At 41.2% G+C, this 22,230-nt stretch overlaps 2 protein-coding genes across 2 annotated transcripts in view; both read left to right on the top strand.

Moving 5' to 3' along the window:
• The window catches only part of LOC141796179 (NACHT, LRR and PYD domains-containing protein 12-like), a 600,880-nt gene that overhangs the window by 444,358 nt on the left and 134,292 nt on the right, over positions 1–22,230 (top strand). The gene's annotated exons all lie outside the window — the stretch shown is intronic.
• exoc3l1 (exocyst complex component 3-like 1) lies at positions 1,098–21,601 on the top strand. The gene is made up of 15 exons (XM_074676915.1): positions 1,098–1,364; positions 6,160–6,335; positions 6,481–6,700; positions 7,783–7,995; positions 9,288–9,487; positions 9,572–9,790; positions 9,899–9,969; positions 11,561–11,678; positions 11,937–12,062; positions 13,533–13,633; positions 13,737–13,853; positions 14,570–14,840; positions 17,362–17,517; positions 20,442–20,575; positions 20,689–21,601. The coding sequence occupies exons 1-15, from the start codon at positions 1,322–1,324 to the stop codon at positions 20,873–20,875; spliced, it is 2,352 nt and encodes a 783-aa protein (XP_074533016.1). The 5' UTR covers positions 1,098–1,321; the 3' UTR covers positions 20,876–21,601.

The following is a 22,230-nucleotide window of genomic DNA, read 5'->3' as shown; positions in this document are numbered from 1 at the left end:
AAAAAGTTGCAACTTTTGGGGGTTTGGAGATTCTGATGTGAAAGCATGCATTGATCTCCTCTTTCCAAAACATTTACAGAGGTGTGTGGGACCAAATTGTTGAAAAACAGGTACTGAAGTGCTCTCTCAGGAGCCAAAACGTGTGCTAAAGCACCTTCACAAGCTCTATTATTCCTTCAAGTTGGGGTCTTTTTAAAATATGCTTAGTGCTTTAATATGTATGGATGGACACGGTTTCTGTGACATCACCAATTGGTTCCGATACCTGGTTTTTACACCTTTAATTGACGGGAGACTTATTGGAAATACTCATCTTAACCTATTTTGTTGGAGTTAGGATGGGGTTAAAAGGCAGGTCTTTGGCCTCTTTGCAGGCAAAGGGCATGGGCTTTACCATGCCCTTATATGGGCAAAAGTTTTATAAACTCACCTGGGTACAGGCACAGTGTGTGCTGATAGATCCAAGCTGTAAAATTTCTGCAGACGGCCTAAAGAGGACGTTTGATGAACTGCAGTAAGCGTCATACTTTTTGACCTGAGGCTGATGTAAACCAGGTTTTTTGATGCTCTTAAAAAGAGCCAAACAAGTCCCCTCCCTTGTTGCCTGTCTGTGCACCAGCAGCAGTTTCATTCATTATATCAATAAATGAATGTTACCAACTTTTATACAAAGCGTTCTTCAATCTGAGACACTCTTTCTTCAAAAACCTCGTTTTTATCCAGATAGACAGGAGACTGATAATTTGTTGTTGGAAATATTATCTGAAGAAAGCAGGTCCATTGCTGAGCTTTTCTGAAGGGCTCAGCATCACATGGACTTCCCGAGAGGGTGCGGTCCCCTCAGTTGTCATGGCGATGGGTGTGCTGTTGACCATTAAATAAGAGTCTGAGAGTGAGAGGAACAAAAAGCTGGAGTGAATACTGCTCTCTGATTCTCTCCACAGGCCTCTGAATGCAGCATGTTTCCTTCTACCCTCCCTATCCCTGCCCCTTTCTCCCCTCACCCTCCCCTCCTCTCCCTCCCCTCCCTCCAGCATTATTCTCTTCCCCCTCCACCCCCTCGCCCAGCTCCCTCCCTTTCCTGCCGGCCTCTCAGCAGAGGATGTGTCTGGGAGAGAGAGTGTGTGTGTGTTTGGGTGAAAGAGGAAAGCCGTCACTAGAATGGATATGTGCCCTCTCTCCTCCACCCTTTCTTCTTCTTCTTCTTCTTCACTCCCTCATCCCTGTATTTCTTCACCTCCTTTGGCAGAGTTGCACCCTGGGAACCCTCGGTGCCGGCCCTCGGGGACAAGGAGACTCTGCGGCTGAAAACTGACCTTCAATGTCAGCAGGGGATCAGAAGAGTGTTGGTGACAAACCACAAGGTAAAGGATCACACACACACTGAACACACATGCACAGACACACTGTTTGCCTGTTGACACACTGCTGGAAGGCCAACACCCACATTTTCTAAAGGCTCTCAGAAGGAAGCGACAAACAAAGCCCCTAAGGCTCCAGAGCTGCTGTTCCAAATGAATGAACTCTTCAGATGTCAGAGGGTTCGATTCAGAGTGAAGTATTGATTCTGGAGACAGAAATGACCTTTGATTACTTATTGAACACGTGCCAGCTCGTGTCAGACAGTGTGACGAAGGTTCCTCCCTGTCCACCGACGCTGCCATCCTGCTTCTTTTTGTTTCCACAAAAGAAAACGATCACAACACAAAGTTGCTCTTTAACAGATACTAACTTCATGGATCTATTCCAAAGAAAAGTTATATGATCTGAATGTCAATACACATGCTTGATAACACAGTTTGACCTCAGTCCAGGTGAAATTTTCACATTAATGATGGAGTGTTTGTGTCCATTTTTAAATAAAACTGGAGAATTTACTGTTAAAAGTATACTGTATGATCATGATCATGTGGCATGCTCAAAAACAAAATCCACCAAATTACTAGGGAGGGACAATTTTTTCAACTGGTCTCCACATTAAAACTTAAAGTTGCATTCATAGAATTTTTAGTTTATAATGTTTATAAATGTCTTATTCTGACTGAGTATACACATCGGTGATAAAAGATTTGACATTAACATTTGCAGAAGACTCAGTCAATGGAGTCAGAGGGCACCTTTAACTTTATGTTTACAGACATTAGAGCTGGAATGATCTGTGTTTCTCCTGATTTGATTCTTTTATCATTTTTGGGGTGATGATTCAATTCAAAGGGGTTGTAAGGAGTTTGAAAGTGATCTTGAAAAAGTCTCCCTCCTAGATATATGCCTGATCATAATCCACACTTAAAATCAGATTATCAGCACCAATATTACTGGTTACAGGTTATTTTAAATTGCTACTTCTTACCTTCCAGGACTGGCCGATCATGACCAGATTGATTTACAGCACGTCAAAGTCTCTATGACAACACCATCTTGGCTGAGGAAGTTTAGTAGTGAGAACTAAACTGTCAGACAGAAAAAGGACAGAAGAGCAGAAAAAAGATAAACAGGGTGAAACAGCCCGAGCTAAAGGCTAATTAGCCTTTAGCTCAGGCTGTATCACTCTATAACACAGGAGCTAAACTGTTTGTGCTAATGTTGATTCCAACCCACAGTCAGCAGTTATTCTGCAGTGGTCTGTTCAAACTTGAGAGTCTATCAATAAATGAAGAGTGAGGTTACGTTAGCTCTGATCGGTAGATGACTGGCAGGACATAACCAGGATTCACTAATGTTACACATTACAGCCACCTCTCAGAGCACTAGGCTGCCATCTGAGCAAAATATAAACAGTTACTAAACTACTTACAAACTGACAGTGATTACTTGTTATCAGATTAGCCTACAGATAAGTCAGGGTACCAGGCTGACGATGTTGCTAACATATAGCCAGCTGCTACAACGTTTGCTTGTTGTCACGTTTTAAACCATGGTGCTACGTAACTGTACTGATAAATGCCATACCTCAGCGCATTGTATTCAGTAAAAAGTTGTCTTGAACAAAGAAATTTTGTTTTTGATCTCCATCTAATTCCAAAACAAACACAGGCCTCGCTAAGAGTAATTTATGACAGTGTGCCTGAGACTCCAGGCCAGAAGGTGGCGAGGGAGTACAATTAAAACATATCTTTCTTATAGCATCTTTTAATTGCAATTCTTTGGTATTACAAATTTTTGTGATTTTTAGTTTGCCTTTTTAACACCAGACTATGTAAAAAAGTTGAATGACGATGATGATGATGATGATGTCTACAGATTTTATCAGGAGTCATTTTTTCCCAATAAATGCACATCACATATGTGTCATTTTTTAGGATTTAGAAATCCCATGACTAACTGTTTTTCAATGAATAAACTTCCAAGAGACATGACTGGATCATGATCCAAAGTCAGGTTTAGTGGTTTAATAACTCATAGCACGACTCACGGCATATACCCAAATCACTCTCTCATAATTTGAGCAGCTGATGTATTTCACTCTGTGTAAGAAATTCAGACCAAAACTTTATACAACTTGAATTCTACAAATTCTAGCAAGTTTACGTCTTATTGTCTTGAAATCAAAGATTTTCTGGACTTGGTGAGTGTGTCTCATGTTGGGTCAAATAAGAACATCCTTTAAACAAAAAAATTAGACTGTGCACATTTCAGTTTTTGCAGTGACTCTGCATCAGAGATAACAATGTTGCTAACATGCACCATTATGACCAGAGGGCCTTGAACTCTCATTCCTCTCAGCCTTCATGGCAGCGTGATCCTCTGCTATAAACAGTGAGTAGCTGATGTATCGTCCTCTCTGGAGTTGTGTTTATCACTTTGCTTTTGCAGCAGCAGCAGCAGCTTACATAACCTCATCACTTCCCTGGATGTGAGCTGTATGGTTTTATTGTTTGGCAGAGTTGCTGATAAGGATGTTTGAGGGCTTCAGGTTTAGGCTTAAGTGTCCCATGACCCCATCTGAGAAAAAGAAGGCCCTCTTTGTGTAGCTGCAGACGTCCAAACATCCACACAGAGAGAGCTGTGACTAACCCAGACCTCTGACAGAACTGAACTTTTGGTGACATGTGCTGTTCATGCAATCCAGTGTCCAAAATGAGCTTTTGACCCCCAAGTGGAACAGAAAAGCTGCATTATGCTGGTGACCTGACGCAGCACATTGCTCTCTGCATGAGTCACTAACCACTTCATTATTCACTTAAGCCCAATTAAGATGTTTTACTCAAACGAGAGGCTGGTCATGTGACGACTTCCCACTGTGCTGACTGACAGAGGAGGAAAGATTACCTGCTCCTCTGACTGAGCCTCACTTCTCTCTGCTATAAAAAGAACCTTTCCATTAAGTTGCAGAGAAATGTTAGACTCAGAGCTTATCCTATTCCCTGAATGTCAATACTGCTGCTGCTCAGCATGCTGAATAAGGTCTCTTTATGGCTGATATGGTCTGTGGCTGAACGGTAAAATGGAAAACATAGACGAGCTGGGAGGTGAGAGCTTCACACGTTGCAGTACGAGACAAAAGAAAGCATCTTCATCCATTTTATGATACACACAGAGCCTAAAAACCAAGCTGACAAATAAAAAAACACATCTCTTTATGCTCTGCTCTTTATTTGGTTGAGCTCTCTGTTTTATTTGGGTTACTGATATTTTGGAGGAGCTTCCACAGTGTGTATTTTTTCTTTAAATAAATGTGTTATATTATATTTTGTGTTCCCTGGAGAGTTAAAAATTTTCAGTTATACATAAACTATACTGAAATCTTTATCATGATGGTTTCTTTGTTATTGTAAAGGGCCTATTTTTAAGCTATCTAAAAAACTGAACTCAATTTTGAGGCTCCTCCCCTGGCTCAATACTGACTACAAATAAGAAAGCAGTATCCTTCTCCTGGATTTTGTTTGTGAACAACTTCCTGTTCAAACAAAATGAAATAATTATTATAAAGTGAATTTACGCTAGAAAAACCTTTTGAAAACTGACATTTCTTGATATATTTTGAAGCATAGTCTGTTGGTTTCCAAATGGGGTTGGCGACCAGAAGCAAATGCTGTTTGGGGGCACTTGGCATAGTAAAAGTTAGGAACCCCTGTATCAAAGAACATTTCAAAACAGAATTCCAGTACTCTGAACAAAAATATCATACCAACACTTTTGTTTTTGCTCCTATTTTTTTCACGAGCTGAACACAAAGAGCTTGATTTTTTCTATGTACACTGAAGGATTGTATCTATCAATTATTGTTCACTAATTTGTCTTGGACCTTGTGCACACAGACTAGTTTTTTTTCAAAAACAAAGATAATATAAGTTAAGTTGAAATTACTTAAGTTGAGTCAAGCTACTAATTCAAGTTAAGTTAGGTTGAGTTAAGTTAAGATAAGATAAGTTAAGTTAAGTTTAGTCAAGTCAAGTTAAGTTGTTAAGTTAAGACAAGACACAACAAGACAAGACAAGATAAGACAAAATAAGATAAGATAAGATGGGTTAAGTTAAGTTAAGTTAAGTTAACTTAACTTAACTTAACTTAACTTAAGTGAAGTTAAGTTAAGTAAAGTAAGGTTAAGTTAAGATAATATAAGATAAGATAAGTCAAGTCAGGTTAAGATAAATTGGGTAAAGATAAGTTAGGTTAAGATAAGTTGAGTTAAGTTAAGTTGAGTTAAGATAAGATAAGTTAAGTCAAGCTAAGTTGTTAATTCAATTCAAGTAAAGTTAAGTTAAGTAAGGTTAAGTTAAGATAAGATAAGATAAGATAAGTCTAGTCCGGTTAAGATAAATCTAGTCCGGTTAAGATAAATTACGTTAAGATAAATTAGGTTAATTTAATTTTGATATGATAAGATAAGATAAGATAAGATAAAATAAGATAAGGGAAAGATAAACTTCATTGACCCTGGGGAATTTGTCAGTGTTGTTTTCAGTCAATACTTCCTTCATAAATTCATATCTATTTAAATAATATGCCTGCTGTAAAATTAATATCTAAATAAAAGCTGTGTTCACTGTGACATGTCTAGTGTTCGTCTTTTGAATGATAAGTGTGAATGAAGAACAAACTAACCCAGACCGGCAGATGACAGCACATACATGATTAAACATTGTCAGTGTTTTTAAAACTTAGCAAACTACTTTTTATTAGACTGTTATAACTTGTGGTATTTCTTTTCTTCTTCAGACAGGCTGTCAGTGGCTGAGATATGGCCAGAAGTGGCGAGGGCAGAGTGTTTGGCGCGTGGTGCCGCCCTGAAGTGGGCGTCAGGTGTTTTCTGTCGACCTGAGCATCTGGAGCGCCTGAGCCAGTACAAGAAGAGAGAGAGTCAGAGGACAGCCTCCATTCACACCAGGCTGAAGGTGACATCACTGACACCCAGAAATCCTCACTAAATGAAATAACTCAGTCTATTTAAAGCTGTTTTCATTCACTTAGCAGAGGGAACTTTTCTTTAAAAAGCAAAGATGGGAATTAAGAGTAACCTCTGTGCTTCTTTCCTTTAAGTCTATGGTCCAGTCCTACCTGGAGGGGGTGGGTTGGGGTCTGGAGCAGCTAAGGGAGGCCAGGACTGAGCTGAAGGAGGTGTCACATGCTTTGAAGAAAGCGGGACTGGAGTCCAATGGGAACACAGATGGGGTGAAGTCCCTGGAGAGGCTGAGAGAAGTATCCATCAATCACAGTCAGCTACTCTCTGCCGTCAGCAACCTGCCACGACTGTACTCTGGTGAGATGATGCTTTGTGAACACAGGATACAATAACCCCTTCCATAAACAGAAGTAGGTAGAAGTATCATTAATTTAATGTTAAGATGGTTTAGAGCAGTGGGGGCCTCCAGAAGGCACTAGGGGGGCCTCAGAAAATTGAAGGCAACTTTGGCTTGATGCTGTCACGATTTTTGTGGACCTGGTGCTATGTGCCGATTTTTGAGCTGTCTAAAAAACTGAACTCAATTTTGGGGTTCTTCCCCTGGCTAAATACTGACCACAAACAAATGAATAATTATTAAAAAGGGAATAAAAATTAGAAAAACCATCTTGAAGTTGACATTTCTTGACACATTTTGAAGCATAGTCTGTTGGTTTCCAAAGGGGGTCCGCAACCAGAAACAAATGCTGTTTGGGGGCCTTGGCATTGTTGGGAGGCTATGATTCCCCTGTGCTGTATTTTAACTATTGAATGTATCTCTCATTGAGGATCTTTGCTGTGGAATGTTAAAAAGGTCGCACCACTAGCACACAGTTGATCACTTAGTCTGACACCTTACCACAAAGTTTGGACTTTGTGTAAAATGTAAATAAAAACAGAAATACAATGATTTACAAACATATTATTCACAATAGAACATGTGTGACCGTGTAATGGACTTGTATTTTCATTTTTTCTTGTTTTGATCAAATATTCATAACGAAGGAACGTTGTCATGTTTAGTTGCTCGCATTGCAAACACACATAGGACATTGGCAATAAAGAACAACACCCTTTAAATAAAGTAGAGTAAAACAGGGCACCCCTAGGTCTTCAGCCTGTTCCAATAAAACAAAAGTATAAATCTATAATAAAATAACCTGATGAGATGACTTTAATATAAATTCTTAAAACTATCGACAGCCAAAGAGACTTTAAAATGGGTGTAATGTGTACCCTCTCTTCCTGGCCTGTGTCAGCTGAGGTTGTTGACTTCGGAGATGTTCTTTTAATGAACACCAGAGAGATTAGAGTTTCAATAATCAGTTCAGCATGTGAAAAAAGCCTGTACAAGTGGCTATCTAACTTAGTTCCCTGTAACTCTTCCCTGTTGGCTGTAGTGCGTAGCATGGTGTTGGAGACGGAGCGTCTGGTGGAGTCCCGACGGCTTCTGGAGGCCCACGCCCGGCTGATGGATCTGGAGCGCTGGCAGGACGACATCCTCTGGCAGCTTCATGGCGCTGATGGGATGGCAGGAAGTGCTCTCAGCGCTGAGGACAAGGAGCTGGTCGAGAGATATTTCTCTGGTGTCGGGCAGCTGGTGGATGCTCTGGGTAAGGAGCAGAGGTGTCAAAAGTTTTCACATTCAATACTCAAGTAGAAGTTTAGATAGTAGGGTTTAAAAAGACTTTCGAAAAAGCTGAAGTATCAACTTGAGTTTTTACTTAAGTAAAAGTGTAAAAGCACTGGTGTCAAAACTACTTAAAGTATAAAAGTAAAAGTCGTGTAAAAGGGACAAATGCCATTAAGGACCAAAGCCTAGGCTGTGCCACAGGGGCCTATAGTTTACACTGCCAAAGATGTGCGGCTAACTTATGCTAAAATCTATTGACAGAGCCGGCCAGTTCCAACCAGCAGCTTTCAGTCATTAGCCAGTACAGGCACAGACTAACCAGGGTTGTTCAGCTGACATCTCCCACTGTAGGAAACAAAGTTATTGCCTGTACATCAGAAATTTGTCTGTCTCAGCATCAGTCTTCAGTCCGAAATCCCTCTGCAGCTTTTTCCACCGGTTCCTACATTTCTCCAATATTCACTCTCCGTTGGCACCTGTATCGCTCATAATTCTTCCTTGCTTCAGTCTTTTCCTCGAAACTCTTTAGTTTTCTTCCCTTCCCTGTGGAAGGTAATAGTAACAGCTTCCTGGTTTCGGTCCTCTCCGGCTTCATGACACTCCAGTAGCTGAGCAGCTAGCTGACGTGAGAGGGGTAGTGGGGAAGGACGAGGCAGAACCATCGGCAGGATGGTGCGGAGCAGGGGAGACAGGGGATTGGATGGACTTGCGCACAAACCCAAAATGTGGGGAACGGCAGTTCGGATTGGTCAATTATTATGCTGTTTTGCAGCTGCTGTACTGAATGGATTTTTTTTCGTTCTTTTTCTTTTTATATTGCGTAGATCAGACCATCGGACCATAACAGCCTCATAAATGGTGTTATTAATAATTACCAAGCTTCCAAATCGTAGACCATAGCTTTAAGTGAGGTATTTTCACTTTGTTACTTGACACCTCTGGGTAAGGAGGCATATAGTGGTGGTGGTATGGATCTGTTGTGTACAAATAAACATCATATTAAGATTGTTTAGGGTACTTAATGGAGACAGTGTTGGGATGGAAAAGAGAAAAAGGAAAATTATTTAGGTTACTTTTCATCCGCTAAAACTTGCCACCTCATTACTCCCCAGACTGACAGAAATGGACTGAGAAGAATTATACAAACACTTCTTCAGCTTTCCCTCGATCATAAAACAGACAAGGCTGATGGATTACATTGACCTTTAACTGTTAATAAGAGCTCAGTCTTTCTTTTGTTCAAATCTTTTTTTTTCCACCCTGTGGCCTCAGGTAAGGAGCTGTGGGCAGTGGTGAGTAGTGCTCTTGCCCTGGCCCCACAAAACCCCACACCATTTGTGTCGGCTGTGAGGATAGTGGAGAGGGAGGAGGCCCTGGACCACGCTTTACTAGAGGAGCGAGGAGGGACCAAAGGCAACATGAGACCCCTTCCCCCAGGAAGACCTCGCTGCTGGAGAACAAGCTTCTTCCAGGTCCAGAAACAGCAAGTCACTTCCAGCATGTTTGAAACCTCTTACATTGCTCTGCTCTGACTGTTCTTCATCTCTGCCCTCCAGGTACTGGAGGAGGCTGTTTCTGCACGCTTTCGTAGTGTTTCATACCTGCACACACGAGGTCCTGGACTGGCTGGTCACCTTTCTGCCCTCCAGCATGGCATCATGGCCGACCTGGCCACAGTACGCCACCTGCTGGAGCACTGTGTCCCATCACACTATCGGCTAACAGGAGCCTACCTGAGGGCCAGCCACCGCTGTTTACATGCTCACCTGGCGCAGGTTGGTGAAGTCAGAGACAGACTGCTGCACGATGTCTGTCACACTTTGTAAGATCTTTGTGGATGTGATGAGCTGCTCAGCAAAAACAACAGTCATTTTATGTCCTAGGTCAGCAGCTGGGACCTGGAGAGTGGAGAAATCTTTGCTGTGCTCAACTGGGTGCTCCACATCTACAACAGGTGAGCTTCCTCATCTGAGCATATTAAACTTATTAGTCTCAGTATTTCTGTCCCTGATTGTTTTATCATTAAATGGAAACCAGGTGATGTATTGTATAAGACCGGGGTAAAGATTGCAGAATTCACATTTCACTCAGGTTGCCACCTTTGAGGGAGAAAAAAATAGGGGACATCATCAGCAGCAGGGGGCGGGGGATTTTCAGTTTGTCCTTTTGTTGTTTTTTTTTTTCCTATAATCATGAATGCTCCAGGTTTTCAATATTGTATTGAACTTTTTTCATGTTGTAATAATGAAATGTCTGTATTCTTGATGTACTGGTAAGAAATAACCAATGTGAGAAAATATATTCAGTAAAACACCGTCGCAGCTTAAAAATAATTGGTACCTTTTTAAAATCTCATTCTGTTGATTTTTTTTTAGGGGGATTCACTTTTCCAAATTAACCATATTTTGTTAGTTATTAATAAGATTCCTGTATCTGGAGATGCTTCAGGTTTGAAGAACTGTGAGTGACATGTTGCACATCCGACAGGCCACCATGTGCCACAGAAAGCTTGGCGACAGATTTTACCGTGTCCTTTGAAATCGTTTCACTCACTCTCACCTCTGCGTTTCTGCATCCTTTGCTTTTCAATGGGGCACGGGGTGGAGTACCAGATGCAGCCACAGCCACAGACATGTTTACTTCTGATTTTCTGTGGCTTTCTCTCACCCAATTAATGATGAGCACTTATTCCACGCTCAAAATCAACCAAGCAACTGCCGTTTCTAGTGGGCGGACGCAAACGCATATTAAATTCAGGCAGAGGGGTGATGCGGTCAAGGCAAACTGAAAATACGGGGCAAATTACGTCCCACATTGACTTCAAACAGGACGCAACATTCAAGTTTGAAATACGTGACGATTCTGTATTTTACTGGACAGGTGGCAACCCTATATTTCACACAGGTGGGGGGTAAGCAGATTGTCAGTGGAACTACAAACGTCAAAAAGAAGAAACAGAAGCAAGAGACAAAAAAAAGAACAAGTTAATTGCTAATTGGCAACCTCTGGTCTAAGAATATGAGACAATGCAAAGTTCCAAAATCTGCTGTTTCTCTGGTGTCCGCTTGAGGCTGGCTCCAGAAGTACTGGATGTCAAAAACACACCAAGCCACAAAAAAAAGCCCCCCCTGTACACACACTGTACGGGGGGGCTTTTTCCTAACTTGGCAGTTTAGAGGATGTTAAGATTCCAGGTTTACCCACAGCTCAGCTGACATGACTGACTGAGAGGTGCCCTATAGCTATAAGTATGGACACTTAAAGCCTGCGATATCTGATTTGCTTCAAAAATCTGTTTCAAAAATAGATGGATGATGTAGGGGAGACTATGTCCATTAATTATACAGTCCATGGGACACGCAAACAGCATCAGGCTTTACCTATCCGACCTGTTCCAAGCTCTACTGATCCACACAGGATTGCTTGGTGGAAACAGGACTCTTGATCTTGATCACTTCTCCTGTCAAAGTAAAACATTCACACACAACCTGTAAGGAATAGTAGATGAAACAAAGAGTCAGCGTCTAAGCATTTCTTCTTGGCAGCCCAGACATGATGGGTGATCCAGAGCTTGTGGCTGAGATGGAGAAAGAAGAACTCGGAGCCCTTATCTCCTCTGAGGGTCTGGAGCAGCTGCAGAGCAAATATGTGCAGAGTGTTCGGGTAAGTCCTTCACTAAAGTAACCAAACTGTGACCTGTGTCCAAGAGAAGAAACAACATGTCTCATATCTTATAGATCATCCTTCTCTTTCTTCTCAAATATTCCTCTTTCATTCTTTTGTGCAGGAGTTGTTTTAGTGATCCTTAGACAACAATCCATGTGGTAATACTCAGAGTGGAGGCATGTACAGCAGCGTGGTGTTATCTGTGTGTTATATTTAGAACGGTCTCTGCATGTGTCCATGTTGTTGCTGTTACAGAAGAGTGTGTCAGAGTGGATGCACAAAGCTCTACAGGTGGAGCTACAGGACTGGCAGAGGGACCAGGAACCAGATACAGACCATGAAGGCTTCTACCACACCAGCCTGCCGACTATCATTACACAGGTACATGTGCAGTTTGTAACATAAGCAGTGTCACACATACTCACTCAGGGGGTTTTCATCCTGAAAGGTGACATCACTGTACTACTTTAAGTGCCTCTTTGCCGTTGAACCGGAGTAATGTGTTTTATAACCAGAACAGCACAAAGGGAATGGCTTATCTCTTCCAAAGCAGGCAGAGATTTCACCAAATCAGCTTTTCCCCTCCCAGAAACCATAGTCTTAAACGGAGCATTAAGTGGACTTATCTTTGGCTCTCCATGCCAAGAGGTGATAAACAGTTTTGGAATGGTTTGACCAAATAACTTCGGTTTGTGGCCTCAAATTGGGCTCATGAGGAAAAATACTGCAAGTCAAAGTATTGAGTTTTTGCCACTGTGATTATTTTAAAAGATCCACACGAAAAGGATCCACACAGAGATGGGCCTTATTCTAAAGACCGTATCAGAACAAGATGCATTTAAAAAAAAAAAAAAACAAACATCTTTAACATCAGTCTACTTCATGATCCAGGACTCAGCTGTCAAACTGGCAGAAAAGATGTGTTTCTACACAGAGTAAGCTGAGTGTTTTAAAAGAGCTGTAAACCCCCAGAACAAAAGTATGAAGTTGATGCAAAGAAGTTCAGAGTTTGCTCGAGGCTGGCTGCAGGAGTGCCTGAAACCACATACACATCAAACAAAAAAAACAAACAAACAAAATAACTCAAAAGAATTTACAGCTCTAAAAATGTTTACAAACTAGTTAAAAAAATAAAACAAAAAAAATACAAATGTTTTGTATTTGATTCCTACATGTATGTTTTGTGGGGGTTTAGGGTTAAAATCTTGTTTTAACCCAGTCTATCATATGATACATGAATTTCAAAGACCTCTATCTCATCAACATGATAAAAAGTTTCATTAAAACCTTTAAAAAAAAAAAATAAGACAATAAGTCAGCTCTGTGATTGACTGGAGACCAGTCCAGGGTGTACCCCGCCTCTCGCCCAATGACAGCTGGAATAGGCTCCAGCCACCCACGACCCTGAAAAGGACAAGTGGCTCAGAAAATGAATGAATGATAACATCAATTACTCCATTAAATGAATAAATAAGTGACTTAAACTTTCTTGGGGACTTTTATTTCATTACAGGCAGCTTAAGCTTAAGCTTCTGGCCTTTTTCAAAATGTCCCGCTCTCATGAAATTATCCACATTTTTTTTTCCAGGAAATCATTCCTGGTTTTCAAGGAGTTATGATCGAACAACATCTAAACTGTTACTCATTTTTTAAAACAAGCTTATCTATTCTTGGATTCTCTGCCATGTCCTGGGTCTGAAGCTTTGTGAAGTAAGCTAAACGGGAACTGAAACAGTCACATTGTTTGACCATCTGTGCTTCTGTGGACTAAAGTATATATATAAAAAAATAACTGTCAGCCCTCTGAAACCTTCAATCAAATGCGTTAGTTTTCTTGTTTTTGTATTGCAGATGCTGGAGGAGAACGCTCGAGTGGCGCTGATGATTGGAGAATCCTTACGAGATCAGACCATCCAGATGGGATTGTATGAAATGGAGAACCTCCTCAACAGGTGTGCAGCCGTGTGGCCATCTAATCCCAGTCCATCATCTCCACTGGCAGGGGGAGGCCTCTCCTGTACCGTCAGAGCTGATTTCTGTTCCTGTCCATCACAGGTTTCGGGAAGCCCTGGTAGAATTTGGGAAGGAGCATCGCAGGGATCTGAGCAACAACAAAAACAAGTTCTACCTCCATTACCTGCTCGCCTCCATCAGCAACTGCATCATCCTGAAGTGAGATAAAAGCAGAGTTGTGAAAGCCACTCAACAAAAAACTAATGTTGAGACTCATCCCCATACTTTCATTCACATTATTTTGTGTCATGAGCTCTGATTTCAGAGCTGTATGACTATGCAAGAGTCTGCCAAAGCATGTACCACATTTTAAACATTGCAACAGTCAGTGCACGTCACTGTCTGCTCAACTGCACAGCAGAAAAACTGAAATTTAAGCAAGTGTCTTTATTGAATTAATATGAGCCACATTCACATAACAAGTCCACAAAAATGTCTCATTTCAAGATCTTTAATGACAAAAAAGTGATGCTCTGTTGACTTGTAAAGAGTAAAAATTTTTTTAAAGTTTATGGGAATAATAATTTTGTCTTTCAAGAGGCTAAACAAGCTTTTTTTCATTTTTGCCATTTGTAGATTTTTAAAGCAGTTCAGGCTTCTTTTTTTTTTATCTTTTTATCTATCTTTTTTTATTTAAAACATTTAAAACATGTTTCTGGACTTATCAGGTGAATGTGGCTGGTATCAAAGAGACTTTGAGGAGGATCTGTTTAAGTTTATGTGCTGGACAAGGTGGTCCTGTCTGTCTGTCTGTCTGTCTGTCCGTTGGTCTCTGATAACACCAATTAATGATCTACTTAACAGCTCAGGTACATTTAACAGATAACAGACAGAAGCCATGGCAACAGTCCCAGTGTCACCTGTGTTTCTTGCAGACAGTCCACACAGAGCCTGCGGCAGCAGCAATCATCTCGCTCAGTGGGGCACTTTATCCGGACTCCTCCTAATCCTCTGGCTGCTCTTGATCGAGCGGTGAGACGGGCATGTCGTCTGGTGATGGATCAGCTTCTGCTGAACCTCCAGCCCCTCTTACCAGGCCTGCTGACCCGGCCCTGGCTGGCCCAGGGGGACCCCGTCCCTAAACTGTGTCAGATCCTGGAGCATCACCTGGAGCTCTACAACAGGGTTCGACCTCCCTGCCGACAGGTAACAGCTCTCCGCTGTCCCCTCTGTACAGACTGGAGCTTAAGTCCACAGAGACTCACAGAGAGGTTATTGGTCAAAAACACTTTGAGGGTCAGATTCCACTCCCTGAGCTGGTTTTGTCTCAGAGTGTTGAAGGAAAAAGAAGTCTGCATCTAAACTGATGTTCATTAAGTTTTATTTGATGTTTGAAAGTGTTTGAATTTTCAGTTGTATTCAAAGCTTCATTTTAAACATTTATTCTTTTACTTTGATACCTTTTGTTTCTGCATTCAGTCCCACGCTGTTAAACCCTTCATTGGATCTGAAGCTTAACTGGTAAACTGATGACAAATATTGATTGACAAAATGAAATAAATAAGGTTAGGACAACATTAGAATTATGTTTATTGACCTTTCATCATAGGCTGCACAGTGGCAAAGTGGTTAGCGCTGCTGCCTCACAGTGAGAAGATCGCAGACTAAATCCTGGTTCAGACAAGGTGGGCCTTTCTGTGTGGAGTTTGCATGTTCTCCCAGTGGATAGGTGGGTTCTCTCTGGTTCTCCGGCTTCCTCCCACAGTCCAAAAACATGCTCATCAGGTTAAGTGGTCATTCTGAATTACCCATAGGTGTGAGTGTTTATGTGGGATAAGCTTTAGCCACTCATGACCCTGAAAGAGATAAACGGTAGAAAATGGATGAATGGATGGAAACTTTCACCATTTACGCATCCACTACCAGTGCGTCCAACAAGGAGAACCTAGAGGGGAAACTTTACTTCTCTGTGTTGGATCAAATAGAAAGTCAAAAGTTAGCATTGTTGCAGTGATGATGACCAGTTGTGACATTGGCTACGTTTACATGCAGTCAACATTCAGGTTCAGGTCAATATCCCGGTTTCTGAAACATTTGGAATACTTCATTTACATGCATGAGCCAACAGGGTTAATTCATGTTTACATGGTATCCCAAACAAAACAGCAATGCACGGAGAACATCATAAAGCAATGCGCGTCATTTCTGCTTCTTCTTCCTGTATCCATAGTGACAGCAGCAATAACAGCAGCAGCATGGCAGACTTCCTTGTGCACAAAAGACCAAAATTCCTTGTGAAGAGAACATGCGCAGAACAAAAATTAATGCTCACCAGTGGCGAACCGTGAGTACTACAGCTGGGCCTTCACCTCAGCCCTCACAGCCCAGAAAAGAAATCATCAAGGAAAAAAGTAGTTACATTTTCATTGAATAAATAAAATAAAAATAAATAAGAGGCTTTACATAAAACAATGACTAACATTATGAAGTGAGTTTACAAAAAAATACTAAAGTAAACTAAAATGATGAAGAAAATGTCTTTAGTTTTTATCTTTGTCAATCTGTGTCATACATAAACTCATTACTTTTACCCATCAAGAGTACTGGCAGGCTGCCAACACTCCTGAATATGGAGGGAGTCTCCCATTTTTTAAACCCCTTCTCTGGCAGTTCTCCTAGCTTGTGATTTCTCCTGATTGTCCCCCAACTTTAAGTATGCTCCTGTGATCGCTAATATTTTTTGAAAGTGAATCAAGTCCTCTACTTGGACGTTATATCGAAAACTCAAAAAACCACCCACCCCCGCTCTCTAAGTTGGTTTGATCCAAAGATGCTGCAGGAGACCTCAGAGACGGAGATGGATAACTATACTGCACTTGTTGATAAAGAGTTTATCAGAGCCTTAGCTGTTTTCTATCTTTCTTTTTTAGTGTTGACATGTCGTGAGTTAAACTAACGTAGCTTTGCTCTAACGCAGCATCCTCTTCAATCAGGAGAGTTTAGAACAGCGTGAATCATATAATGAGAAGGCTGACTCTAAAATAGTGAAACGTGTGTCGTTATGAAGTTCTGTCTGTCTTCGGTGTGTGATGAACATACGAGCTGCGTGTGTACGCGACAGCGCTCTCTCTTTAAAACAGGGGAGAGTTCAGGTGGAGGAGACTGACTGAGCCAGTGAAAGAGAGGGAGAATTCAAACCACAATGTCTTACACAGTGCCCATGTTAGATGAAGTATTAAGACATAAGCACTCGCACAAGCGTGACCAGATGAAGTTTTTACTCGCACACGCTGAAAAAATGCTAACAAGCTAGCCACAACTTCGCTCTCATCTTCTGCCATTCCTCTCACCACTCTAACCACTCTGCCCACTGTTCGGACTTCACGAAGGCCTATGCTCTTCTGTTTTTGTCCCGCCCCCAAAAAACTCAAATCGTGATTGGTCAAATTTTCTGTCTCTCTCCAAACCAAAACACACAAAATACAAAAAAAAAAAAAATATATATATATATATATATATATATATATATATATGATACGTATATTTTTTGGTCCAGATTTTTTAAGGCCTTCTCTGAAGGCCTAGAGGTCCCTGAAGGTTCCCCACTGATGCTCACACACATCTGCCTTCTTGCTTTTCATCGTTAATGCAAAAAGTTGTCAGACTAATCCTCTGGGTGCTACTTATGAATCTCCCACCCCCCCTGATGCTCTGAATCTGTGCCCAGCGTCTGCAGGAGGAGGCCCAGTGGCTGATGGTGGTGGAGTACGTCAGGGCTCTGATGCAGAAGAGGCTGGTGTGTCGGAGCGCTGAGGAGAGGAAGCAGCTCGCCCAGCAGATGGTTCAGGACGAGCAGCAGTTCAGAGAGATCTTCCAGGGCCCGGTGAGGAGGAGCTGACTGTGACTTCAGCTGACTTAATACACCAGTTTCATTTTCCTTTTTGACAGGGTCACACTTTACTGCCTCTGTTATTCCGGTTGAAATAAACCCATGTGACCACCACTGCTAGTTAGATATTCTCATGAAGAATAAAACCTTTATGTAATGTACTCTAAGTGACTTCTACGAACCCATCTGTTCATTAAGTGACCCTAAAGTGCAAAACATTACAAGAAAAATGACACAAAAAGAATGCACATCAACAAAATAGAAAACACACCAACAAGAAAACAACATAACACATAAGGAAACAGAAAAATGTGGAAAAAATAAAATAACAAATCGGAAGGCATATTAAAAAAATCTGATGGGAAATAAAAAAATCACAACAAAAAACAAGATAACACAATAACAAAAAACGATTAAGAAAAAAAACATTAGGAAACAACAAAAAAGGACAGTAAGAAAATAAAAAAAAATAATTAACCAACAAAGAAAACAGGACAAAAACAGCAAAAAAAAAAATCAAAATAGAAAACACACCAGCAAGAAAATAACATAACACAAAAAATAAGGGGAAAAAAGCAAGTGTTGCGTGTTGTCTGTTGTGGGGAAAATAAGTACTGAATGCGTCAACTTTTTTCTCATCACATTTATTTCCAAAGCTGCAATTCAAACAAAATTTCTACCAGACATTAGTACTAACTCAAATAATCCACACATGAAAAGAAATCACAACGTTCAGGTCCATAAATATTGATTAAATACGATAACACTGGGAGAATGTATTGAACACACTAACTGAGACTCATCTAATACTTAGTGGAGAAGCCTTTGTTTGCAATGACAGCTCCCAGAAGCTTCTTGTATGTTTTAACTAATGGCCCACACTGCTCAGGTGTGATTTTGGTCCATTCCTCTGCACAGATTGTCTTTAAATCTGGAATATTCTTCGGTGCCCTCTGGTGAACCCTTTTCTTTAGTTCTTTCCACAAATGTTCAATAGGATTTAAGTCAGGTGATTGACTAGGCCATTCTAACAGATTGATTTTCTTTTTGTGAAACCATTTGAGAGTCAACTTTGCCGTGTGCTTTGGATCGTTGTCCTGCTGGAAGGCCCAGCCACGTCTCATTTTCATCATCCTGGTGGATGGCAGCAGATTCATATCAAGAATTTCCCCATACATGGCTCCATTCATTGCTCTGTCAATTATGTGAAGTTTGCCAACACCATGAGATGAGAAACAACCCCATGCTATGATGCTTCCACCTCCAAACCTCATTGTTGGTGTAGTGTTGTTTTGGGTAATGTGCAGTGCCATTTCTCCTCCAAACATGGTATGTCGTATGACAGCTGAAAAGTTCAATTTTAGTCTCATCTGACCAGACAACATTCTCCCAGTATTCTACAGGCTTGTCAAGATGCTGTTTAGCAAACTTTAAACCAGCTTCAACATGCCTTTTCTTGAGGAATGGAGTCTTGCAGGCTGAGCGTCTATAGAGGCCATGGCGGTGGAGTGCATTGCCTATTGTTTTCTCTGTAACAATTGTACCTGCTGCCTCCAAGTCTTTCTGGAGCACTTTCAGGGTGGTCCTTGGCTTGTTGAGTACTCTTCTGACTATCTTTCTGACTCCCTGGTCAGAAATCTTGCAAGGAGCTCCTGTGCGTGGCCTGTTGATGGTAAGGTGGTGCTTCTTCCACTTGTGAATAATGGCCCCAACGGTGCTGACTGGAGTATTCAGGTGCTTTGATATAAATCTGTAACCAGTTCCATTCTGTTGCTGAGCAACAATCAGGTTGTGAATGTCTTCAGAGAGCTCTTTGCCTTTACCCATCATGAGGTGTGTCGTATTTAACTGCTTGGTGAAAAAACAACCTTTTTTTATAGGACCATCAATTTGCTCTAGCCCAGCTGATGTTGGTTTGCACTAACTGGAAGTTGAAGTAATAATTGCTGACAGATTTCAGGTGGTATGGAGCATTGCCTTGCCAAAGTATACAGCCTTTCCATGGTGTGTTCAATACTTTTTTCCTGTGTTATCGTACTTAATTCCACATAATCATTATTTATGGACTTAAATGTCACAATTTCTTTTCATGTGTGGATTATTTGGGTTGATACCAATGTCTGGTAGAAATTTTGTTTGATAACAGCTTTGGAAATAAATGTGATGAGAAAAAAGTTGACGCGTTCAATACTTATTTTTCCCTCAGTATGTATAAATCCAATGAAGAAGAAAAACCTGACACAGTAAACAAAGAGCAACGATGGAAGACATCCAGCAATGTGTCTTCTTTGTGATGCCATGTGGCTCTTTGTTACAAAGAACAATCAAGCTTCATTTCAGAGAAGACTATGAGCTGCCAGGAGAAATACAGCTGCTGTCTTACGTTAGGTGAGGATTTTTTAGACCAATCAAAGAACTGCCGTGTTGTAGCTCCACTTTCCGGGATCGGATCGATTTACTCTGGCACCCCTACAGAGAGGCCCCAAAAAGTGGGACGGCTCATCCCGGTTATTTGGGTATCTGTCCGGGGATTAGTCAGTGGAAACGCTGTAAAATGCGGCCGCACTGAGACAAACTGAACTGAACCGCTTGGTGGAAACGGGGCTTGTTGTAAGTGTAAAATTCATGTCCAACATTTACAGAGATGAAAAACAAGTGTTTAATTTCATCAGAGAATTCCTTTTCCACCCCTGTGCATCTGTGGTTTGCATATCTTCAAATTGACCAGTGTCTTCCTCACAGCATGTTACCTTTAAGTTTTGTTAAATCTCTTTGTCATGAAACAGATACCAGGTTGAAGACTGATCATTGTCTACATTATATTGTCATGGATTTCCACAGGTACTTACGTCAGTCACAGGTTTAGACAGAGGAGCTGACACATGTATCTACTCCTTTGTCTGTGTTCCTGTGTTTAGGATGGTGAAGGGTTGGAGCCTGAAGTCAATCCTTTGGCCTTGTTGCCTGTCCTGGCTGATTTCATCCGGCTGAAAGATCCTGGGTTGCTCACTCTGGAAGTTTCTGGACTTGCAGCCAAGTACCCAGACATCAGGTAATCTGACCTCACATGCTTTAAGAAAAATCATAGTTTTTGTTATCCTTTTTGACAGAATTTGGTGCCTGGCTGTTCAATTTATTTCTCTGACTATTTTTCTGTTCTTTTAGTGAAGAACACGTCTCTGTATTGCTGGACATTCGAGGTGACGTCTCAAGGGACACCAGAGGAGCTGTACTGGATTTGTTGGAGCAGAGCGCCCCCCCTCTGCCTGCAGGTTACCGACCTATCTTCACTGACATCCTGGTTTGTCCCTCCAGCATGGCCTTCTGTCTGCCCACTGCTAAGTGTACGTGAAGCAGTGGACTGAGCTCTGTCAGGACTCCACTCGGTGATAGATTAAGGCTGAGGTCCAGGTTGTGTCAGTGAACCTGTGGTCCCCCCACAGAGCATCAAGTGCTTCATCCTGCTTTTCACTGGCAGTTTTACACTCATCCTTTTTTATTTGTTGCCCTCTGAAAAAGGTGATTAGAGCTCAGTAGGGAGAAGCCACGACTATGAAGCAAGTCACAAGTCCACCACAGAAATACATATGTTTGGACTCAAGTTGTGCCTGGATCTGTAAGTTAATGGGTCATTTCACTTTATTGTAAGCACAGAAAAAGAATGACTGAATGTTTCTCCTCTTGTTTTGTTAATGATATTGTGTATTTAAAACATGACTTCTTATAAATATTTATTGTATTTAATTTATTCTGTTGTTTTCCTTCTCTGGTGTTTCCTGTTCAAAGAAAATCTTCCTTATTCTCATTCAAACCTCAAACTCGCATTACTAACTGGGTTCTTTATTAAATGGCTCGTAAATAAATGCACATCTTCTCCTGTCATTGGTCTGCTGGTTGTGACAAAGGACAGCTCTACCACCCCCTACTGGACAGCTGTTGTAAGTAGGCAATAATACATCCCAGGACAAGACAGGCCACTAATTTTATGATTTTATGTTTGGAGGATATTCAGGTTTGTTATATGTCCACTGAAGTTGAAGCGGCATCACAGGCTAATGTTCAGTTACAGTCAATGGTGACATTGAGACTCTGCTGTGCCTAAGGATACTTAAACAAGAACTTTTGTATAGATTTATGAAACCATGTTATTAGCCTGTAACTTTTAGTTTTCTTGGTCAAAACAGTATACCGTGCAGGATATTATGCCAGTATCATTTAAAGGAATCTCCAGAGTCAGGCCCAAGCCCCCAGCTTTCATCTAACAATACCTTAATAATGTGACTGTAATGAATCATAATTATGTAAACATAGACGCTCAGTTGGGTCCCTTAGTACCAACTGAGCATGGTTTAAAGTCCACAGCCTACCGGAGTATTGTATGTTTAACTCAGTTTTAATCACCAGGAGGCCCCAGCGAGAACAGTGAGGAAACACTACCTTACTTCCAAAGTGATTGCAAATTTTATTGAGATTTTACAGTCCTGCTGAAATTTTACCCGCACCTTGTGATTTTATTGACAATTTTAACAGCAAATGTAAAACAACGCTGGATTCTGTGGCTCCACTTTTAACTAAAACCACAAAAAGTAAATCTAAACCCCCGTGGAGAAGTGATGAAATAAAAAAAATCAAAAGGAAGATGCAGGGGTGCGTAGAGAAGGTGGAGAAAAAGTAAACTCACAGTTCATTTTGAAATACTACGTGAAC

The sequence above is a fragment of the Halichoeres trimaculatus genome, unplaced genomic scaffold (assembly GCF_033239565.1).
Source record: "Halichoeres trimaculatus isolate MK-OKI-2021-1 unplaced genomic scaffold, fHalTri1.1 fHalTri1_scaffold_10, whole genome shotgun sequence".
Classification (NCBI taxonomy): Eukaryota; Metazoa; Chordata; class Actinopteri; order Labriformes; family Labridae; genus Halichoeres; species Halichoeres trimaculatus.
This window is presented reverse-complemented; position numbering and strand designations above follow the sequence as displayed.

What these genes read in the sequence shown, in the direction of transcription:
- exoc3l1 (XM_074676915.1), top strand. Translation starts at nt 1,322, where the DNA reads ATGTCAGCAGGGGATCAGAAGAGTGTTGGTGACAAACCACAAG. An exon ending in CCTGCCACGACTGTACTCTG is followed by an intron (nt 6,701 to 7,782) that starts GTGAGATGATGC and finishes TGTTGGCTGTAG; the next exon opens with TGCGTAGCATGGTGTTGGAG. An exon ending in ATGGAGAACCTCCTCAACAG is followed by an intron (nt 13,634 to 13,736) that starts GTGTGCAGCCGT and finishes TGTCCATCACAG; the next exon opens with GTTTCGGGAAGCCCTGGTAG.